This window comes from Bombina bombina, chromosome 2 (genome assembly GCF_027579735.1).
Source record: "Bombina bombina isolate aBomBom1 chromosome 2, aBomBom1.pri, whole genome shotgun sequence".
In the NCBI taxonomy this organism is placed as follows: Eukaryota; Metazoa; Chordata; class Amphibia; order Anura; family Bombinatoridae; genus Bombina; species Bombina bombina.
In genome coordinates, this window is record NC_069500.1 from 1,000,215,079 (window position 1) to 1,000,236,391 (window position 21,313).

Sequence of the window (21,313 nt, forward strand, 5' to 3'; positions counted from 1 at the left end):
AGTGATTTTCACACCAAAGTATGTTATATAATATTTGGCCTCTTTGAATGGTATTTGTTGTGGAGAATAATCTTTTATTTTTTGTAGCCATAAAAGTTCAGACTTCAGCATTCTTTGGCCTAGATTTGGAGTTTGGCGGTAGCCGTGAAAACCAGCGTTAGAGGCTCCTAACGCTGGTTTTAGGCTACCGCCGGTATTTGGAGTCATTCAAAAAAGGGTCTAACGCTCACTTTTCAGCCGCGACTTTTCCATACCGCAGATCCCCTTACGTCAATTGCGTATCCTATCTTTTCAATGGGATCTTTCTAACTCCGGTATTTAGAGTCGTGTCTGAAGTGAGCGTTAGAATTCTAACGACAAAACTCCAGCTGCAGAAAAAAGTCAGTAGTTAAGAGCTTTCTGGGCTAACGCCGGTTCATAAAGCTCTTAACTACTGTACTCTAAAGTACACTAACACCCATAAACTACCTATGTACCCCTAAACCGAGCCCCCCCCACATCGCCGCCACTCGATTAAATTTTTTTAACCCCTAATCTGCCGACCGCCACCTACGTTATACTTATGTACCCCTAATCTGCTGCCCCTAACACCGCCGACCCCTATATTATATTTATTAACCCCTAATCTGCCCCCCTCATCGTCGCCTCCACCTGCCTACACTTATTAACCCCTAATCTGCCGACCGGACCGCACCGCTACTATAATAAAGTTATTAACCCCTAATCCGCCTCACTCCCGCCTCAATAACCCTATAATAAATAGTATTAACCCCTAATCTGCCCTCCCTAACATCGCCGACACCTAACTTCAATTATTAACCCCTAATCTGCCGACTGGAGCTCACCGCTATTCTAATAAATGTATTAACCCCTAAAGCTAAGTCTAACCCTAACACCCCCCTAAATTAAATATAATTTTAATCTAACGAAATTAATTAACTCTTATTAAATACATTTTTCCTATTTAAAGCTAAATACTTACCTGTAAAATAAATCCTAATATAGCTACAATATAAATTATAATTATATTATAGCTATTTTAGGATTAATATTTATTTTACAGGTAACTTTGTATTTATTTTAACCAGGTACAATAGCTATTAAATAGTTAAGAACTATTTAATAGCTAAAATAGTTAAAATAATTACAAATTTACCTGTAAAATAAATCCTAACCTAAGTTACAATTAAACCTAACACTACACTATCAATAAATAAATTAAATAAAATACCTATAATTATCTACAATTAAACCTAACACTACACTATCAATAAATAAATTAAATACAATTCCTACAAATAAATACAATGAAATAAACTAACTAAGTTACAAAAAATAAAAAAATATTTACAAACATTAGAAAAATATTACAACAATTTTAAACTAATTACACCTACTCTAAGCCCCCTAATAAAATAACAAAGCCCCCCAAAATAAAAAAAATGCCCTACCCTATTCTAAATTACTAAAGTTCAAAGCTCTTTTACCTTACCAGCCCTGAACAGGGCCCCAAGAAATTCAGCTCTTTTGCCTGTAAAAAAAAACATACAATACCCCCCCCCAACATTACAACCCACCACCCACATACCCCTAATCTAACCCAAACCCCCCTTAAATAAACCTAACACTAAGCCCCTGAAGATCTTCCTACCTTATCTTCACCATACCAGGTTCACCGATCGATCCAGAAGAGCTCCTCCGATGTCCTGATCCAAGCCCAAGCAGGGGGCTGAAGAGGTCCATGATCCGACTGAAGTCATCATCCAAGCGGGAGCTGAAGAGGTCCATGATCCGGCTGAAGTCTTCATCCAAGCGGGAGCTGAAGAGGTCCATGATCCGGCTGAAGTCTTCTATCAACGGCATCTTCAATCTTCTTTCTTCGGGAGCCATCATCTTCCATCCGACGCGGAACATCCTCTTCTCCCGATGCCTACTCGCCGAATGACGGTTCCTTTAAATGACGTCATCCAAGATGGCGTCCCTCGAATTCCGATTGGCTGATAGGATTCTATCAGCCAATCGGAATTAAGGTAGGAATATTCTGATTGGCTGATGGAATCAGCCAATCAGAATATTCCTACCTTAATTCCGATTGGCTGATAGAATCCTATCAGCCAATCGGAATTCGAGGGACGCCATCTTGGATGACGTCATTTAAAGGAACCGTCATTCGGCGAGTAGGCATCGGGAGAAGAGGATGTTCCGCGTCGGATGGAAGATGATGGCTCCCGAAGAAAGAAGATTGAAGATGCCGATTGGCTGATCCAATCAGCCAATCGGATTGAACTTGATTCTGATTGGCTGATTCCATCAGCCAATCAGAATATTCCTACCTTAATTCCGATTGGCTGATAGAATCCTATCAGCCAATCGGAATTCGAGGGACGCCATCTTGGATGATGTCATTTAAAGGAACCGTCATTCGGCGAGTAGGCGTCGGGAGAAGAGGATGTTCCGCGTCGGATGGAAGATGATGGCTCCCGAAGAAAGAAGATTGAAGATGCCGTTGATAGAAGACTTCAGCCGGATCATGGACCTCTTCAGCTCCCGCTTGGATGAAGACTTCAGCCGGATCATGGACCTCTTCAGCTCCCGCTTGGATGATGACTTCAGCCGGATTATGGACCTCTTCAGCCCCCTGCTTAGGCTTGGATCAGGACATCGGAGGAGCTCTTCTGGATCGATCGGTGAACCTGGTATGGTGAAGATAAGGTAGGAAGGTCTTCAGGGGCTTAGTGTTAGGTTTATTTAAGGGGGGTTTGGGTTAGATTAGGGGTATGTGGGTGGTGGGTTGTAATGTTGGGGGGGGGGTATTGTATGTTTTTTGCTTTACAGGCAAAAGAGCTGAATTTCTTGGGGCATGCCCCGCAAAGGGCCCTGTTCAGGGCTGGTAAGGTAAAAGAGCTTTGAACTTTAGTAATTTAGAATAGGGTAGGGCATTTTTTTATTTTGGGGGGCTTTGTTATTTTATTAGGGGGCTTAGAGTAGGTGTAATTAGTTTAAAATTGTTGTAATATTTTTCTAATGTTTGTAAATATTTTTTTATTTTTTGTAACTTAGTTCTTTTTTATTTTTTGTACTTTAGTTAGTTTATTTCATGGTATTTATTTGTAGGAATTGTATTTAATTTATTTATTGATAGTGTAGTGTTAGGTTTAATTGTAGATAATTATAGGTATTTTATTTAATTTATTTATTGATAGTGTAGTGTTAGGTTTAATTGTAACTTAGGTTAGGATTTATTTTACAGGTAAATTTGTAATTATTTTAACTATTTTAGCTATTAAATAGTTCTTAACTATTTAATAGCTATTGTACCTGGTTAAAATAAATACAAAGTTACCTGTAAAATAAATATTAATCCTAAAATAGCTATAATATAATTATAATTTATATTGTAGCTATATTAGGATTTATTTTACAGGTAAGTATTTAGCTTTAAAGGGACAGTAAACCTTAAAAATAATGTTATATAATTCTGCACATAGTGCAGAATTATATAACATTATTTAGGTGCTATAGCCATAAAAGCCTTTTCTCCAACATAGGTGTGTCCGGTCCACGGCGTCATCCTTACTTGTGGGATATTCTCTTCCCCAACAGGAAATGGCAAAGAGCCCAGCAAAGCTGGTCACATGATCCCTCCTAGGCTCCGCCTACCCCAGTCATTCTCTTTGCCGTTGTACAGGCAACATCTCCACGGAGATGGCTTAGAGTTTTTTAGTGTTTAACCAAAAGTTGTTTCTAACAAAAACATTAACCAGGAGATTATCGTACCTTCTCTGTGTCCGAAACCAGTTTCAAAGAAGGAACGTTTGTTGCACAATTTGGATGTTGTTCGCGCTCTAAAATTCTATTTAGATGCTACGAAGGATTTTAGACAAACATCTTCCTTGTTTGTTGTTTATTCAGGTAAAAGGAGAGGTCAAAAAGCTACTTCTACCTCTCTCTCTTTTTGGATTAAAAGCATCATCAGATTGGCTTACGAGACTGCCGGACGGCAGCCTCCCGAAAGAATCACAGCTCATTCCACTAGGGCTGTGGCTTCCACATGGGCCTTCAAGAACGAGGCTTCTGTTGATCAGATATGTAGGGCAGCGACTTGGTCTTCACTGCACACTTTTACCAAATTTTACAAGTTTGATACTTTTGCTTCTTCTGAGGCTATTTTTGGGAGAAAGGTTTTGCAAGCCGTGGTGCCTTCCATTTAGGTGACCTGATTTGCTCCCTCCCTTCATCCGTGTCCTAAAGCTTTGGTATTGGTTCCCACAAGTAAGGATGACGCCGTGGACCGGACACACCTATGTTGGAGAAAACAGAATTTATGTTTACCTGATAAATTTCTTTCTCCAACGGTGTGTCCGGTCCACGGCCCGCCCTGGTTTTTTTAATCAGGTCTGATAATTTATTTTCTTTAACTACAGTCACCACGGTACCATATGGTTTCTCCTATGCAAATATTCCTCCTTAACGTCGGTCGAATGACTGGGGTAGGCGGAGCCTAGGAGGGATCATGTGACCAGCTTTGCTGGGCTCTTTGCCATTTCCTGTTGGGGAAGAGAATATCCCACAAGTAAGGATGACGCCGTGGACCGGACACACCGTTGGAGAAAGAAATTTATCAGGTAAACATAAATTCTGTTTTTTACAGTTTAATTTGCTAAAATACCGCGCTTTTACAGACCCGCTCTCTGCTATCTGCTGAGCGGGTCTGTAATATTCAGTCAGCGCATCGGGCCAGCTGTATAGTCACAGCCCGGCCCGACCGCGCCATAAGACTAAGTGCAGCTCGCTCAGCAGAGAGCAGAGAGCGGATCTGTAAAAGCGCGGTATTTTAGCAAATTAAACTGTAAAAAAGGCTTTTATGGCTATAGCACCTAAATAATGTTATATAATTCTGCACTATGTGCAGAATTATATAACATTATTTTTAAGGTTTACTGTCCCTTTAAATAGGAATAATTTATTTAAGAAGAGTTAATTAATTTCGTTAGATGTAAATTATATTTAACTTAGGGGGGTGTTAGTGTTAGGGTTAGACTTAGCTTTAGGGGTTAATAAATTTATTAGAATAGCGGTGAGCTCCAGTCGGCAGATTAGGGGTTAATGTTTGAAGTTAGGTGTCGGCGATGTTAGGGAGGGCAGATTAGGGGTTAATACTATTTATTATAGGGTTAGTGAGGCGGGTTAGGGGTTAATAACTTTATAATAATAGCGGTGCGGTCCGCTCGGCAGATTAGGGGTTAATAAGTGTAGGCAGGTGGAGGCGACGTTGTGGGGGGCAGATTAGGGGTTAATAAATATAATATAGGGGTCGGCGGTGTTAGGGGCAGCAGATTAGGGGTACATAGGGATAATGTAAGTAGCGGCGGTTTACGGAGCGGCAGATTAGGGGTTAAAAATAATATACAGGGGTCAGCGATAGCGAGGGCGGCAGAATAGGGGTTAATAAGTGTAAGGTTAGGGGTGTTTAGACTCGGGGTACATGTTAGAGTGTTAGGTGCAGACGTAGGAAGTGTTTCCCCATAGCAAACAATGGGGCTGCGTTAGGAGCTGAACGCGGCTTTTTTGCAGGTGTTAGGTTTTTTTTCAGCTCAAACAGCCCCATTGTTTCCTATGGGGGAATCGTGCACGACCACGTTTTTGAAGCTGGCCGCTTCCGTAAGCAACTCTGGTATAGAGAGTTGCAGTGGCGTTAAATATGCTCTACGCTCCTTTTTTGGAGCCTAACGCAGCCATTCTGTGGACTCTCAATACCAGAGTTATTTTAAAGGTGCGGCCAGAAAAAAGCCAGCGTTAGCTACGCTGGTCGTTACCGACAAAACTCTAAATCTAGCCGTTTTAAAATTATTTTATAGGTTTTTAATTAAGACCATTGTGTCATCTGCATATAGTGAAACACTGATTTTATTTTGATGTATTTCTATACCATTAAATTCCTAATCTTAATAGCCAAAGGCTCCAGAGCCAAATCAAACATCAAGGGGGACAGAGTACAGCCCTGTCTTGTTCCCCTCTGTAACTCAAGCATATTTGATAGTTCTCTATTTATTATAATTGCAGCATTAATAGTTCTATATAAACTTTGTATGGTATTAAGATACTATCCCGAATTTCTCAAGTGATGTGAATATCTGATCCCATAGTATTTTATCAAAAGCCTTTTCTGCATCCAACATAATTAAACATGCTTTTGGTAGATTCCTTCCTTTTAAAATGCCAATAATATGTTAATATCATAACTACTTTCCTTAGGTTCTTAACAGAAGTTCTTGATTTAATAAAGCTTGTTTGATCTTCATTAATGACATTTGGTATTTTAGTAATCAATTTATTAGCTAATATGTTTGTGAACATGTTATAGTCTATGTTTAAAAGGGAAATTGGTTTATAAGAAGCTACATTTAATGGATCTTTCCCTTGTTTTAAGATAATACTAACGTGTGACGCAGTGAAGTCCCTCAATGGTAAAATCTTGTTCATTAAGATTGCATTGAAGAGTTTAGTTAGATGTGTCTCAACTTTCTCTACCAATATTTATAAAACTCTGCTCGTAACTCTTTAACTCCTTGGTACGTCGCTGGTGCTTTCTTGGGCTTGCGGTTTTCCAATAGTGTGGTATCGCCACTATTATAACAAGCCTACAGGAGGGAGGGAGGTTCTAAAAGCATGGTCTTGCTCACAAGACCCGTGCTTCTTGCTCACGACAAGGCCCGTGCTATTACACCCAGAAAAAACCCTTAATGACCAGCGACATATAGGATATCTAAAGCAAACAAAACAAATGGCGTTTCCTAGTACAGCCAACTTGTACAATCTTTCTCGATTTTTGCTAAGAGGTGACGTTTTCACCTCTTAGCCAATAGCCGTGCGGTAAATCCGGCTTGGCGCCCATGGGAGCCGGATTTACTGCACGGTTATTGGCTAAGAGGTGAAAACGTTACCTCTTAGCAAAAAAAGTTTAGCCGTGGGTGGGGCGTGTCCAGGCAGAAATGGCACTCAGTCGCACTTTCAGAGGCTCCCGCTCAACCTGACTAAATCTACAGCCTTTGCCAAAATATTTATGCCCACCTTTCAGCTAATCAGTTGGGATAACTATACTTTCACTTGAGACATAAGCAGAAGGTCTCAGAACAAGCTACATCCTATCTACGAGCCCTGAAACGGACTGCTGGGGCCTTGGGTGGTGAGCCTTTCCGGAATCAGGGCGCTCCTTCCCGGTAACACGGGCATATTAAACTCGCAAAGGTCTGCATCTCACTTAAACGCTGTATAATTATTCACCCATAACAAATGGCGGAGGAACTTTATCTTCAAATCAAGTCTATGCTAGCTGACTTACAGCGGAAAATACTATATTCCCTAGACCAGCCTGAGTGGACAGCGAGAAACGAGCACACAGAGCTGGAGCTCCTAAAGACCAATGAAATGGAGGACCCACTTACTAGTAACCGAAGCAGCGTCATACAGCCAGAGAATCTGAGCTCCTATATTACATTGGTGGGCACACAGATTTGTAAGGCAGATAAAGCGGAGATTAGTAAGAAAACATAGCAACTCACTAAACCGCACTGCTTACAAAAGGCTCCTCTGGATGAAGCAGCTTTCAAATCCAGCGCAAGCACAGAGCACACAGTTATCAGAGTATGGTGTGCCTGATACTGTACCCTATCCCTAGTGGGTCCATAGACTCCTCAACAATGCTCAGAAGGCGATGATCTGGAGAACCACAGCCCTAATAGAGCAAGCAGGCTTCGGACACTTTCTAGAGAGTGAGGAGAGAGTATTAGCAGAGAGGAGCTGGGATTTCTGGTTTCTATTCCTCCCCGACAAGCAGCTAACATGTGTTCCATCTTCCCTAACGAATAAAGCATATTGTTTCACGGTGATTACTGGTATTGGTTAAACTGCAGCCTTATTCTTTTCTCTTCGCTGTTTTCTTTCTGTTGTTTTCTTTTAATACCTAAGAGCACTGAGGACATGCATTTGAGATCTATGGAGGACCTCTTACCACTTTCAATATCAGCCGGGTGTTATCTGTGCTCTGGGGGCTATAACAGTATATCATTATATGTTTTCATGTATTTGCCTGCTCTGGTGCCTGTTCGCATCAAGTTAAGTGGCATTATTTAGTACACTACTGATAGTTCCTAATGCTTACAGAATTACCACGTTGTGTTCCTTTTTTACAGGGGGCTGGAGCATTTATTTTAAAGGCACAATACTGCTACTAGAGTTGGCATTTTGCATATTACAACATTGATATCTCACTCAGATAAACATAACTTAATGATGACTCTACAGTTTGATATAGTTATTCCAGAATATGCTGTTTTTCGTTATTTCATGCTTCAAAGATCCCCACATGTCAGTAAAAAAACTTATATATAGTCCTGCAGTAAGTAACAGGTTCCCATTACTGTGTAATTGAGTGAATCCTTATGTTCCCTGAGAATTGTGCCTTTATATAATTTGATATACACAGTTTTACCCTACATACTATAGTGAGAATGGATCCTATTTGTGTTAATTGTTCAATTATCACTAGGAGACTCTCCTGCCCAATAAATTGTACACTATAAAGATTAGTTTACTGAGATATTGAAGGTATCGCATTTGGTTTGATGTCAAACAGGGAGTATAGCTATGTGAATAAGTCAAAAAGGTAAGACTGTTCCTAAACAACCGGGAATACTCCGAGAGACCAGTTTGCATAATTATACAAAATATATTATTTTGGCTCTCACCTCCTAGTTTAATTCTATCAGTGCACTGCTATATAGCTTCATTAGGGGTTATACTCAAACCTGCTATTTGTAAAAAACATTTCTTGTTTTGATATTATGTTTGTGAACCCTGGTTGCTTCTGCAGATTTTACCTGTACAATAGTTTTGTATACACAGATACAGGTAGCTCTCAGTTTACGCCGGGTTAGGTTCCAGGAGGAATGGTTGTAAATCGAAACCGTTGTAAATTGAAACCCAGTTTATAATGTAAGTCAATGGGAAGTGAGTAGTTAGGTTCCAGGCCCCTCTCAAAATTGTCATAAGTAACATCTAATACATTATTTTTAAAGGTTTAAAATGAAGACTTTAAATGCTAAACAGCATTATAAACCTAATAATATAGATTGTATCATCATCAAACTAAGTTTAATGAACAAAAACATTTGCTAAACATCACCTAATAAAATAATTACACAACAGACTGCATCATCATCAAACTAAGTTTAATAAACAAAAACGTTTTTTTACTTGCATTTTTCTGCAAACAGTTCTCTGCATTGTTAGCATGTTAGATAATATTGGTTCTGCACCTATTCTATGCATTTCAATCTGCAGTGATTAATAAGCAGTTAGGCACCCTCACCTCAAGCTGCTGGACAGGAAGATAATAGGGAAGTGGCTGCAAGATCTTGCTCGATAGGTCTTGTCTGATCTGTGTACACAGATCAATTTCAGGCTGTTAAACTAGCTTAACTTTGCTGAAACACAAGCGGACAGCTCCACCTACTGGCTATTGTAATTAGTGCACTGATTTTTAATGCATTTCAATAGCAGTCCCATGACTGAAAAAAAGGTTGTTAATCTGAAACGGCGCAAATTGAACCGGCGTAAACCGAGGGCCACCTGTACATGTTTATCAGGTACCAAGCCCCAGTAGGAATATTCTTTTATTCTCCATGCTACAATGAGACATATATCTCCCATATAATAGCTACTCAGGACCTAATGAGCTGGCCCAGAAGACAAAGTTTATAGCATATATTTCTCCAACATTGGTGTGTCCGGTCCACGGCGTCATCCTTACTTGTGGGATATTCTCTTCCCCAACAGGAAATGGCAAAGAGTCCCAGCAAAGCTGGTCACATGATCCCTCCTAGGCTCCGCCCACCCCAGTCATTCTCTTTGCCGTTGCACAGGCAACATCTCCACGGAGATGGTTAAGAGTTTTTTGGTGTTTAAATGTAGTTTTTATTCTTCTATCAAGTGTTTGTTATTTTAAAATAGTGCTGGTATGTACTATTTACTCTGAAACAGAAAAGGATGAAGATTTCTGTTTGTAAGAGGAAGATGATTTTAGCAGACAGTAACTAAAATCGATTGCTGTTTCCACACAGGACTGTTGAGATGAAGTAACTTCAGTTGGGGGAAACAGTTAGCAGACTTTTCTGCTTAAGGTATGACTAGCCATATTTCTAACAAGACCATGTAATGCTGGAAGGCTGTCATTTCCCCTCATGGGGACCGGTAAGCCATTTTCTTAGTCAAACATAAAAGAATAAAGGGCTTAAAAAAGGGTTTAAAAACTGGTAGACATTTTTATGGGCTAAAACGATTGCTTTATTGGGGCATATTATACAGATTCTAGCTAATAATTGGCATTATAATCTTGGGGAACGTTTAAAAAACGGCAGTCACTGTGTTGGACACCTTTTTTAGTCTGGGGGCCTTACTAGTTATAGACTGAGCCTCATTTTTGCGCCATTACTGCGCAGTTGTTTTTGGAGAGCAAGGCATGCAGATGCATGTGTGAGGATCTAAGAATCACTAAAAAAGCTTCTAGAAGGCGTCATTTGGTATCGTATTCCCCTCTGGGCTTGGTTGGGTCTCAGTAAAGCATATAGCTGGGACTGTATAGGGGTTAAATTTAAAAACGGCTCCGGTTCCGTTATTTTAAGGGTTAAAGCTCTGAAATTTGGTGTGCAATACTTTTAATGCCTTAAGACACTGTGGTGAAATTTTGGTAATTTTTGAACAATTCCTTCATACTTTTTCACATATTCAGTAATAAAGTGTTTTCAGTTTGAAATTTAAAGAGACAGTAACGGTTTTATTTTAAAACTTTTTTTTTTTTTTTTTTGCTTTGTTGACAAGTTTAAGCCTGTTTAACATGTCTGTACCATCAGATAAGCTATGTTCTATATGTATGAAAGCAAATGTGTCTCCCCATTTAAATTTATGTGATAATTGTGCCATAGTGTCCAAATAAAGTAAGGACAGTAATGCCACAGATAATGATATTGCCCAAGATGATTCCTCAAATGAGGGGAGTAAACATGATACTACATCATCCCCTACTGTGTCTACACCAGTTTTGCCCACACAGGAGGCCCCTAGTACATCTAGTGCGCCAATACTTATTACCATGCAACAATTAACGGCTGTAATGGATAACTCCATAGCAAATCTTTTATCCAAAATGCCTACTTATCAGAGAAAGCGCGATTGCTCTGTTTTAAACACTGAAGAGCAAGAGGGCGCTGATGATAACTGTTCTGACATACCCTCACACCAATCTCAAGGGGCCATGAGGGAGGTTTTGTCTGATGGAGAAATCTCAGATTCAGGAAAAATTTCTCATCAAGCTGAACCTGATGTTGTGACATTTAAATTTAAATTAGAACATCTCCGCGCACTGCTTAAGGAGGTGTTATCTACTCTGGATGATTGTGACAATTTGGTCATTCCAGAGAAATTAGGTAAGATGGACAAGTTCCTAGAGGTTCCGGTGCCCCCCGACGCTTTTCCTATACCCAAGCGGGTGGCGGACATAGTAAATAAAGAGTGGGAAAAGCCCAGCATACCTTTTGTTCCCCCCCCTATATTTAAGAAATTATTTTTTATAGTCGACCCCAGAAAGGACTTATGGCAGACAGTCCCCAAGGTCGAGGGGGCGGTTTCTACTCTAAACAAACGCACTACTATTCCTATCGAAGATAGTTGTGCTTTCAAAGATCCTATGGATAAAAAATTAGAGGGTTTGCTTAAAAAGATTTTTGTACAGCAGGGTTACCTTCTACAACCAATTTCATGCATTGTTCCTGTCACTACGGCAGCGTGTTTCTGGTTCGAGGAACTAGAAAAGTCGCTCAGTAAAGAATCTTCGTATGAGGAGGTTATGGACAGAGTTCAAGCACTTAAATTGGCTAACTCTTTTGTTTTAGATGCCGCTTTGCAATTAGCTAGATTAGCGGCGAAAAATTCAGGGTTTGCTATTGTGGCGCGCAGAGCACTTTGGCTAAAGTCTTGGTCAGCGGATGTGTCTTTCAAGACAAAATTGCTTAACATTCCTTTCAAAGGTAAAACATTATTTGGACCAGATTTGAAAGAGATTATTTCAGACATCACTGGGGGAAAGGGCCACGCCCTCCCACAGGATAGGTCTTTTAAGGCTAAAAATAAGCCTAATTTTCGTCCCTTTCGCAGAAACGGACCAGCCTCTAATTCTGCATCCTCTAAGCAAGAGGGTAATACTTCACAACCCAAACCAGCCTGGAAACCAATGCAAGGCTGGAACAAGGGTAAGCAGGCCAAGAAGCCTACCACTGCTACCAAAACAGCATGAAGGGATAGCCCCCGATCCAGGACCGGATCTAGTGGGGGGCAGACTCTCTCTCTTTGCTCAGGCTTGGGCAAGAGATGTTCAGGATCCTTGGGCGCTAGAAATAGTTTCTCAAGGTTATCTCCTGGAATTCAAGGAACTACCCCCAAGGGGAAGGTTCCACAGGTCTCACTTATCTTCAAACCAAATAAAGAGACAGGCATTCTTACATTGTGTAGAAGACCTGTTAAAGATGGGAGTGATACATCCAGTTCCAATAAGAGAACAAGGAATGGGATTTTATTCCAATCTGTTCATAGTTCCCAAAAAAGAGGGAACATTCAGACCAATTTTGGATCTGAAGATCCTAAACAAATTTCTCAGGGTACCATCGTTCAAAATGGAAACTATTCGAACGATCCTACCCACCATCCAGGAAAGTCAATTTATGACTACCGTGGATTTAAAGGATGCGTACCTACATATTCCTATCCACAAGGAACATCATCAGTTCCTAAGGTTCGCTTTTCTGGACAAGCATTACCAGTTTGTGGCACTTCCATTCGGATTAGCCACTGCTCCAAGGATTTGTCAAAAGCAAGGGCTCATACGGACATCGTCCTAGCCTTTCTCAGATCTCACGGATGGAAGGTGAACAAAGAAAAAAGTTCTCTGTCCCCGTCAACAAGAGTTCCCTTCTTGGGAACAATAATAGATTCCTTAGAAATGAGGATTTTTCTGACAGAGGTCAGAAAATCAAAACTTCTAAGCTCTTGTCAAGTACTTCATTCTGTTCCTCGTCCTTCCATAGCGCAGTGCATGAAAGTAATAGGATTGATGGTTGCAACAATGGACATAGTTCCTTTTGCACGAATTCATCTAAGACCATTACAACTGTGCATGCTCAGACAGTGGAATGGGGATTATACAGACTTGTCTCCGATGATTCAAGTAGATCAAAAGACCAGAGATTCACTCCGTTGGTGGCTGACCCTGGACAATCTGTCACAGGGAATGAGCTTCCGCAGACCAGAGTGGGTCATTGTCACGACCGACGCCAGTCTAGTGGGCTGGGGCGCGGTCTGGGAATCCCTGAAAGCTCAGGGTCTATGGTCTCGGGAAGAGTCTCTTCTCCCGATAAACATTCTGGAACTGAGAGCGATATTCAATGCTCTCAGAGCTTGGCCTCAACTAGCAAAGGCCAAATTCATAAGGTTTCAATCAGACAACATGACGACCGTTGCATATATCAATCATCAGGGGGGAACAAGGAGTTCCCTGGCGATGAAAGAAGTGACCAAGATAATTCAATGGGCGGAGGATCACTCCTGCCACTTGTCTGCGATCCACATCCCAGGAGTGGAAAATTGGGAAGCGGATTTTCTGAGTCGTCAGACATTCCATCCGGGGGAGTGGGAACTCCATCCGGAAATCTTTGCCCAAATAACTCAATTATGGGGCATTCCAGACATGGATCTGATGGTGTCTCGTCAGAACTTCAAGGTTCCTTGCTACGGGTCCAGATCCAGGGATCCCAAGGCGACTCTAGTAGATGCACTAGTAGCACCTTGGACCTTCAACCTAGCTTATGTATTCCCACCGTTTCCTCTCATTCCCAGGCTGGTAGCCAGGATCAATCAGGAGAGGGCCTCGGTGATCTTGATAGCTCCTGCGTGGCCACGCAGGACTTGGTATGCAGACCTGGTGAATATGTCATCGGCTCCACCATGGAAGCTACCTTTGAGACAGGACCTTCTTGTTCAGGGTCCATTCGAACATCCGAATCTGGTTTCCCTCCAACTGACGGCTTGGAGATTGAACGCTTGATTTTATCAAAGCGTGGGTTTTCAGATTCTGTAATAGATACTCTGATTCAGGCTAGAAAGCCTGTAACTAGAAAAATTTACCATAAAATATGGAAAAAATATATCTGTTGGTGTGAATCCAAAGGATTCCCATGGAACAAGATAAAAATTCCTAAGATTCTATCCTTTCTACAAGAAGGTTTGGAGAAAGGATTATCTGCAAGTTCTCTAAAGGGACAGATCTCTGCTTTATCTGTTTTACTTCACAAAAGACTGGCAGCCGTGCCAGATGTTCAAGCATTTGTTCAGGCTCTGGTTAGGATCAAGCCTGTTTACAGACCTTTGACTCCTCCCTGGAGTCTAAATCTAGTTCTTTCAGTTCTTCAAGGGGTTCCGTTTGAACCTTTACATTCCATAGATATTAAGTTACTATCTTGGAAAGTTTTGTTTTTAGTTGCAATTTCTTCTGCTAGAAGAGTTTCAGAGTTATCTTCTCTGCAGTGTTCTCCGCCCTATCTGGTGTTCCATGCAGATAAGGTGGTTTTGCGTACTAAGCCTGGTTTTCTTCCGAAAGTTGTTTCTAACAAAAATATTAACCAGGAGATAGTTGTACCTTCTTTGTGTCCGAATCCAGTTTCAAAGAAGGAACGTTTGTTACACAATTTGGACGTAGTCCGTGCTCTAAAATTCTATTTAGAGGCTACTAAAGATTTCAGATAAACATCTTCCTTGTTTGTTGTTTATTCTGGTAAAAGGAGAGGTCAAAAAGCGACTTCTACCTCTCTTTCCTTTTGGCTTAAAAGCATTATCCGATTGGCTTATGAGACTGCCGGACTGCAGCCTCCCGAAAGAATCACAGCTCACTCCACTAGGGCTGTGGCTTCCACATGGGCCTTCAAGAACGAGGCTTCTGTTGACCAGATATGTAAGGCAGCGACTTGGTCTTCACTGCACACTTTTGCCAAATTTTACAAATTTGATACTTTTGCTTCTTCGGAGGCTATTTTTGGGAGAAAGGTTTTGCAAGCTGTGGTTCCTTCCGTTTAGGTGACCTGATTTGCTCCCTCCCTTCATCCGTGTCCTAAAGCTTTGGTATTGGTTCCCACAAGTAAGGATGACGCCGTGGACCGGACACACCAATGTTGGAGAAAACAGAATTTATGCTTACCTGATAAATTACTTTCTCCAACGGTGTGTCCGGTCCACGGCCCGCCCTGGTTTTTTAATCAGGTCTGATGAATTGTTTTCTCTAACTACAGTCACCACGGTATCATATGGTTTCTCCTATGTATATTTCCTCCTGTCCGTCGGTCGAATGACTGGGGTGGGCGGAGCCTAGGAGGGATCATGTGACCAGCTTTGCTGGGACTCTTTGCCATTTCCTGTTGGGGAAGAGAATATCCCACAAGTAAGGATGACGCCGTGGACCGGACACACCGTTGGAGAAAGTAATTTATCAGGTAAGCATAAATTCTGTTATTTTAATGATTCTTTTACATACTACGCTACATCACGATATTGTATATCTTGACCACCATTGCTACTGTTCCCCTACACAGCACTTAGCCAAGACATAATCATATTCTCAGCACATTAACCCATATAAGCTTGCTCTTGTGAACATATGGCCCTATGCTTATACATATGGTAGTTTCTAGGGTCCCTATATATTTAAGGCTACTTATTTTTCAGAGATTGGTTTGTAATATGGGCCTCCTTCTGTACACATAGTACTGATATAAGCTATTCCTATATTAAATATTTAAAGGTCCTCTTTGCTCCATATACTTATACTGGTTTGGCTTTTTGAGGGAGGTCTTTTCTGAGTTTAGAGATCCTGATGATTTTACATTACGGGGTTTATAGTCACCGATTCTTTGATGATACATCTCACTACCATATAACAGCTCTATAAATAGCCCCCAGCGTTGATATGGCAGCATAAGTTTTCTCTTTTTATTTACTATGATATCTTCCGTGTCTATGTGTATGCTGGTCTTCTCCAGGATATTTGGGTTTGCCTTGATCATAAGTTATTGACAAGTAAGCAGAAGATTTACTAACTCTACATAGCCTCATTGTTTCAATGGTACTAATGCTTAGTCAGGGTTGTAACCACCACTATTGATATTTACTTGGGCTTTATCGCCACGCCTCAGGTTAGGAGGCATCAACACTGTTCCCTACATCTATTTAAATCTGTAAGCCCATACCCATACTTATAAAGCAACCATTACACTCTCACAGCTAGAGTATAGAATCCTAGCCCATGCTCACATCTATTTCATGTATCATATTAGATGTTAACTCCCTCATTTGATAACAAGCTTTATAATTACGACTCTGCATATCATTAAATCTACCGGACATGTCCCCCCCCCCCTCCCTCCCAATCTTAAAGCAGCTCTTGACTGCTGATTTTCCTTTATCCTTAAAGGACCAGTCAACACATTAGATTTGCATAATCAATAAATGCAAGATAACAAGACAATGGAATAGCACTTAGTCTGAACTCCAAATGACTAGTAGTTTTTTTTATAACAAATTTCAAAGTTATGTATATTTCCACTCCCCTTGTACCATGTGATAGCAATCAGCCAATCACAAATGCATATACGTATAGTGCTCAGTAGGATCTGGTGACTCAAAAAGTGTAAATATAAAAGAATGTGCACATTTTTTTTAATGGAAGTAAATTGGAAAGTTGTTTAAAATTACATGCTGAATCTGAATCATGAAAATTTAATTTAACCTGAGTGTCCCTTTAACAAATGGTCCAAAAGTGACCGCCACGTAACTACTAACCACCATTTAATTATTTATCTACCTGGTCCATGAGTGGCCTATGTTATAGTTACTTCAATTCTTTGATTATTAAGAAAAATTAGGTTTCATTGGTGTGTGTTTTATCTTATTGTTGATATTCATTTCCCTGCCATTACTTGATATGTTGCAGCCTATATACTTGATTTGCACGTCCTGATTATCACACTGTTGTTTTTTGTTTTTTTAACAAGGCATTATCTTATTGTATAATTACTACACTGCCTTGACCTGTCAATACAGTGTGTTCTTACTCTTCTTGTCAATATATAAAAACCTCAATAAAAAACACTTTTAAAAAAAAATATATATATTTAACCGTGGGCTGCTGTAGCAGCTAAGAACGGTGAGAATTGTTATTGTTTTAAAAGATAGATAATCCATTTATTACACATTCCCCAGTTTTGCATTACCAACACAGTTATATTAATGTACTTTTTACCTCTGTATCTAAGCATCTTCTGACAGCCCCTTGATCACATGACATTTTATTTATTATCTATTGACTTACAATTTAGCCAATTAGTGCTGTGTTGTGCTGACTCTTAAAAAACTCAGTGGGCGTGAGCACAATGTTATCTATATGGCCTACATGAACTAGCTGTCTCCTGTTGTGAAAAGCAAATAAAGAAAGCATGTGATAAGAGGCTGTCTGTAGTGGCTTAGAAACTGGCAGAACTTTAGAGGTTTAAATGTTATAAAGTATATTAATATAACAATGTTGGTTGTGCAAAGCTGGGAAATGGGTAGTAAAGGCATTATCTATCTTTTGAAACAATAACAATTTTAGTGTTGACTGTCCCTTTAACCCCTTAAGGACCGGGCATTTCAGACAAAAACTTCTCCAAAAGAGCAGAGCATTTTTAGCATTCACTACATTTAAACAGAAATAGAGCCTTTTTTATATGCACCTATCAAAACTATATATATTTTCTTAGTAGACAACCCAAAGTATTGATCTAGGACCATTTTGGTAAATTTTATGCCACCATTTCAACGCCAAATGTGATCAAATAAAAAAAATAGTTAACTTATTCACAATTTTAGGTTTCTTACTAAAATTATTTACAAACAGCTTGTGCAATCATGGCACAAATTGTTGTAAATTCTTCTCTGGGATCTCCTTTGTTCAGAAATAGCAGACATATATGACTTTGGCATTGCTTTTTGGTAATTAGAAGGCCGCTAAATGCCGCTATGCACTACACTTGTATTATGCCCAGCAGTGAAGGGTTAATTTTAGCTTTAGTGTAGAGATCAGCCTCCCACCTGACACATCCCACCCCTGATCCCTCCCTGACCCCTCTCAAACAGCTCTCTTCCCTCCCCCATCCCACAATTGTCACCCCCATCTTAAGTACTGGCAGAAAGTCTGGCAGTACTAAAATAAAAGGCTTTTTTTCTTTTTTTAATTTTTATATATATATATATATATATATATATATATATTATTATTTTTTTCCTGCAGGGTAGTATCCCCCCCTTACCTCCCTGATCCCCCCCAAACAGCTATCTAACCCTCCCCTCTCTACCTATTTGCTGCTATCTTAGGTACTGGCAGCTATCTGCCAGTACCCAGTTTGCTGCATATTAGGCAATTAAAAAAAATAATAATAATATACTATTTTTTTTCTGTAGTGTAGCAGCCCTACCCCCTCCCAGATCCTTTGCCGTCAACTGATCCCACATAGGAAACCCCTCATTGCCCCTCCTCCCTCCTTCCCCCTCAATGACGCACTTATTTATTTTTATTTTTTTATCCCTTTTTTTCCTCTGCATCGGTAACTCTGCAAATCTATTTCTGCAGTGCCCCACTCGTGGGGCATGCAGAAATAGCGCAATCTCGCTATTTTGTGTTAGATCGCGGCAGAGAGAAGCCCAGGACTGCAGCGACGTGCAGGGTACGTCGCTGGTCCTTAAGGGGTTAATAGCTCTTCATATATTATTTTATATTTCTCATTCAATATAAAGCAAATACAGTAAGTACCTTTAATCCTGGATCCAATACAGACTTTACTTAGGCACACTCCAACAAGTGCCGAGTTTACAGCACCCCAGCTTTACTCTGAGAGTGTGAACTTCTTACCCCTTTGTGTCACAGGCCACAAGCCCTGGGGGATGTAGACAGGGACAGACACTGCAATAAGGCTCCGGTAGACAAGGGCTCCTAAGGATCCTTCAAGGAGGTCGGACACATTTTTCCTCTTTTTTCATGGTAGGAAAAAGTGAAGCCGCCTCCTTGGCCACGCTCAGGCACAATGGCGCTGCAATCCTGCATTTTTTGCTGGGCCTCACACCCTACCTTCACAGTCTGATGCCAGCAGGAACTCTACATGACTCTGGGGCTTACCGCATTTGGCGTGCAGCCTGTGAGGCCTTCTTGATGTAATCAGCCCTCACAGCACTGCTCACATGCCATTGTGCTTAATGAGATACTAAACCCAAATCTTTTCTTTAATTATTCATATAGAGCATGCAATTTTAAGAAACTTTCTAGTTTACTCTTATTATCATTTTTTCTTCGTTCTCTTGCTATGTTTATTTAAAAGCAGGAATGTAAAGCTTAGTAGCCGGACCATTTTGATTCAGAACCTGGGTTATGCTTGCTTATTGCTTTGCTAAATGTAGCCACCAATAAGCAATCACTATCCAGGGTGCTGAACCTAAAATGGGCTGGATCCTAAGCTTTACATTACTGCTTTTTAAAGAGAATGAAGAACATTGATAATAGAAGTAAATAAGAAAGTTGATTAAAATGGCATGTTCTATCTGAATCATGAAAGAAAAAATTTGGGTTTAGTATACCTTTAACTTGATCTGCAGCACTGCAGCACAAAACTAGAAGCCATTTTGATTTTAACTGGGTTATTTTGTTGTGTAAGCTTAAGACCTCTCAATTACAATATTTAGGAAAACTGTTAATTTCGTTTTTATTGTTTTTTTGTTTTTTATTAGATCATAGCTGCTAATCCTTTCTCTTGTGTTGCCTTTCAGCCTGTGAATCCACAGTATCGCTTCTCTTCGATGCTGTGATACATCTAGGTTGCAAGCCATATATGGAGAGCCAAAGAGCCGCCTGCATTTGTCAATATGAAGAAAAAATTGATCTTTGATGGCATGAACAATGTATAGTCATTGAACGAATTGTACTTGGACAAGTGTGCCTTACCAAAAGACTGCTTAAATATTATTTAATATTTTTATTCCAATGAAAATGAAGAAAATATTTTTTGTAATTTAAGAAAATGATATATATAGTAACTGAAGATTTTTTTTTGTAAAAGTGCAACAATACACTTGTTTTTATATAATCTATAGAGCAAAAAATACAGTTTTAGAACTTTTTTTTGTTAGTATCACATTTTATAAAAAATTGCAGAACTACAATAAAAATCCAAACTCTAACTAGGAAGCGGTTTTACTTAAAGGACCAGTCAACACAGTAGATTTGCATAATCAACAAATGCAGGATAACAATACAATGCAATAGCACTTAGTCTGAACTTCACATGAGTAGTAGATTTTTTTTCTGACAATTTTAAAAGTTATGTCTATTTCTTCTGTTATGTGCGATCAGTCCACGGGTCATCATTACTTCTGGGATATAACTCCTCCCCAACAGGAAATGCAAGAGGATTCACCCAGCAGAGCTGATATAGCTCCTCCCCTCTACGTCAGTCCCAGTCATTCTCTTGCACCCAACGACTAGATAGGATGTGTGAGAGGACTATGGTGATTATACTTAGTTTTTATGACTTCAATCAAAAGTTTGTTATTTTACAATAGCACCGGAGCGTGTTATTACTTCTCTGGCAGAGTTTGAAGAAGAATCTACCAGAGTTTTTTACTATGATTTTAACCGGAGTAGTTAAGATCATATTGCTGTTCTCGGCCATCTGAGGGAGGTAAAGGCTTCAGATCAGGGGACAGCGGGCAGATGAATCTGCATTGAGGTATGTAGCAGTTTTTATTTTCTGAATGGAATTGATGAAAAAATCCTGCTATACCGTTATAATGACATGTATGTATACACTTCAGTATTCTGGGAATGGTTTTTCACCGGAACTACTCTGTTAAAGGTCACTAATCCTTTTAATAAATATTGTCATGTTAAACGTCTTTGCTGGAATGTAGAATCGTTTACATTGCTGAGGTACTGAGTAAATAAATGTTTGGGCATTATTTTCCACTTGGCAGTTGTCTGCTTTAAATTGTGACAGTTTCGTTTCTCCTCACTGCTGTGTGTGAGAGGGAGGGGCCGTTTTTGGCGCTCTTTTGCTACGCATCAAAAAAATTCCAGTCAGCTACTATTATATTTCCTGCATGATCCGGTTCACTGACAGATCTCAGGGGTCTTCAA

At 40.0% G+C, this 21,313-nt stretch overlaps 1 protein-coding gene across 1 annotated transcript in view; it reads left to right on the top strand.

The window, feature by feature from the left end:
- PLA2G12A (phospholipase A2 group XIIA) overlaps positions 1-20,358 on the top strand; it is a 101,689-nt gene extending 81,331 nt beyond the window's left edge. The window contains exon 4 of the mRNA XM_053703550.1: positions 19,948-20,358. Within this exon, the coding sequence (XP_053559525.1) occupies positions 19,948-20,066 (119 nt within the window). The 3' untranslated portion in view covers positions 20,067-20,358. The remainder of the gene's footprint in view (positions 1-19,947) is intronic.
- Positions 20,359-21,313: the final 955 nt, after the last annotated feature.